The sequence below is a fragment of the Gymnoscopelus braueri genome, assembly GCF_963280865.1.
Source record: "Gymnoscopelus braueri genome assembly, chromosome: 22".
NCBI lineage: Eukaryota > Metazoa > Chordata > Actinopteri > Myctophiformes > Myctophidae > Gymnoscopelus > Gymnoscopelus braueri.
The window spans coordinates 13966326-13968194 of NC_137624.1; the positions used below are offsets into that span (position 1 = coordinate 13966326).

At 37.2% G+C, this 1869-nt stretch overlaps 1 protein-coding gene across 1 annotated transcript in view; it reads right to left on the minus strand.

The window, feature by feature from the left end:
• Nucleotides 1-1448, minus strand: part of LOC308078179 (C-type lectin domain family 10 member A-like) — a 2571-nt gene extending 1123 nt beyond the window's left edge. Inside the window, exons 1-4 of the mRNA XM_080419303.1 lie at nucleotides 1235-1448; nucleotides 920-1003; nucleotides 571-762; nucleotides 1-132 (exon numbers count right to left, since the gene is read on the minus strand). The exon at nucleotides 1-132 is cut by the window's left edge and continues 30 nt beyond it. Coding sequence (XP_080275429.1) covers nucleotides 1-132; nucleotides 571-762; nucleotides 920-1003; nucleotides 1235-1379 — 553 coding nt within the window. The 5' untranslated portion in view covers nucleotides 1380-1448. The remainder of the gene's footprint in view (nucleotides 133-570; nucleotides 763-919; nucleotides 1004-1234) is intronic.
• Nucleotides 1449-1869: the final 421 nt, after the last annotated feature.

A 1869-nucleotide genomic window follows, 5' to 3' on the forward strand; every position in this document is an offset into this window, starting at 1 on the left:
GTAAGAAGACTTTATCTGCTGTCAGCTTTTTGTACATGGCGTTGAACTGTTCCGTCAGGTTGGATGTGTTGGCGTTGAACTGGTCCCTCAAACCTTGCATTTCAGAATCATGGAGACCTGTAAGTATGCTCTCTGCAGAAGGGACATCAGAATCAAAGCATAGTCCCTATTTGCACAGTGGACCCCATCTAACCTCTATCCTCGCTACTACATACTGCATGATGTTTTGTATGTATGTATCCTTTTTATTATTTGACCCGTTAATGTTTTTTTCCCCCCTTGCTCTTCCTCTATCCTTATCATCCTCCCTTCTCACGTAAAACTACAAATGATGGAGCGCTAAAACAAACAAATAATTTCATCCACTAAATAGCTCTTAAGGATGATGGCTAAAACAGATATTTCTGCGTGTGTGTGTGTGTTCATGTTCTCTGGTCATTTGTATATTATACAGATTATATTGTATGAGGGCATTAACCTTCATCATACCTAATGGCTTCTCAAAACTTCAGGCTTCCTGAAGGCACAGTATTGGTACATTATGACCTTTCTCATGAGCTATTCTCTTACCTCTGTCTTTAAGACCGTCAACCTCCTTTCGTAACAAGACTTTATCTGCAGTCAGGATCTTGTACATGGTGTTGAACTGTTCCGTTAGGTTGTCATAACTGGTCTGTACTTGTTTGTTGTCTTCAGTAAGGTTTTTGTTTTGGGTTCTCACACGTTGCATTTCAGAATCATAATGAACTGTACGTATGCTGTCTGCAAAAGGGAAATATCAGAATCAAAACACAGAGCAAGAAGTTTCTAGACCTCGTCTAAACTCTTATGGATGACCACAAAACCAAAAGTAGTGTTCAAAGTACTGTATATAACCTAGAAGTGTTTTGTTTGTTAAATGTCTCTGTACAATACTCACAGTACACTTGCTGGCCTATGATCACAGCCAGAAAGCATAGCACCCCCAGACACACGGCAACAGTTCTGGACCTCTGAGCACAACCTGAATCACACATTATCATCAGAACACCTTCAGATCTTTAACATTTAAAGTTTGTTTTTGGCATCAACACACTGGATTTTTCTGTTCAAATCTTAGTTTATCTCATATAGTTTTTATATATTTTTTCTTAGCTTGTATACAGTACGCTCATGAATACAATTTGAACACCTGAAGAGAAGCAATATGTCACAATAATCTCAGTTTAGTTGGCGTGTTGTTTTACCTACATACCTGATTGTAGATGTTCATCTTTCTCCCTCATTTGAAAGTTAGCATAAGGGCTTTCTGTGTCATCTGTTGCTGTTATGACACTCCCATGATCTACTCCTTCAGCATTTGAGTTAACATATATCGCTGCCATATTTTCTATGCACATAGAAATCTACTGCAAAAAGTCTCAAATTCTCATACTCACTGTCCTCACACGGGATCTCTGTTAAATGTACAGTACGGTCCTACAATTACTTTGTTTCTGCCAAAATTATGAGTGGCAGAGGGTGTTTATATGCTGTATATTGTGACGTCACGTCAGGAAGTCATAACCCCTTTATAAGTGAGAGAACATTTCTCTTTTTGCTGCAAAGGTTTTGGTTTCTTCTTACATAAAAAAGGAAGTATGGTTTGCCATCCATATTTCCCTTTTGGTCAATGCTGAAAAACAAAGGAGAAAGGTTGAAATTTTAATGCAATAACACATATTTGCTAAAACAACAAGCATAATATGGAAGTTTATGATCTACTTATTTCCTTTTCGCAAGTGAGTTCCCCACACATTACATTATATTTTGAATCAGATAGAATAAGTACTTAATAAGACCACAAAATGTCAATTATCAGATTAGATATTTGAAGATTGATATTTAACA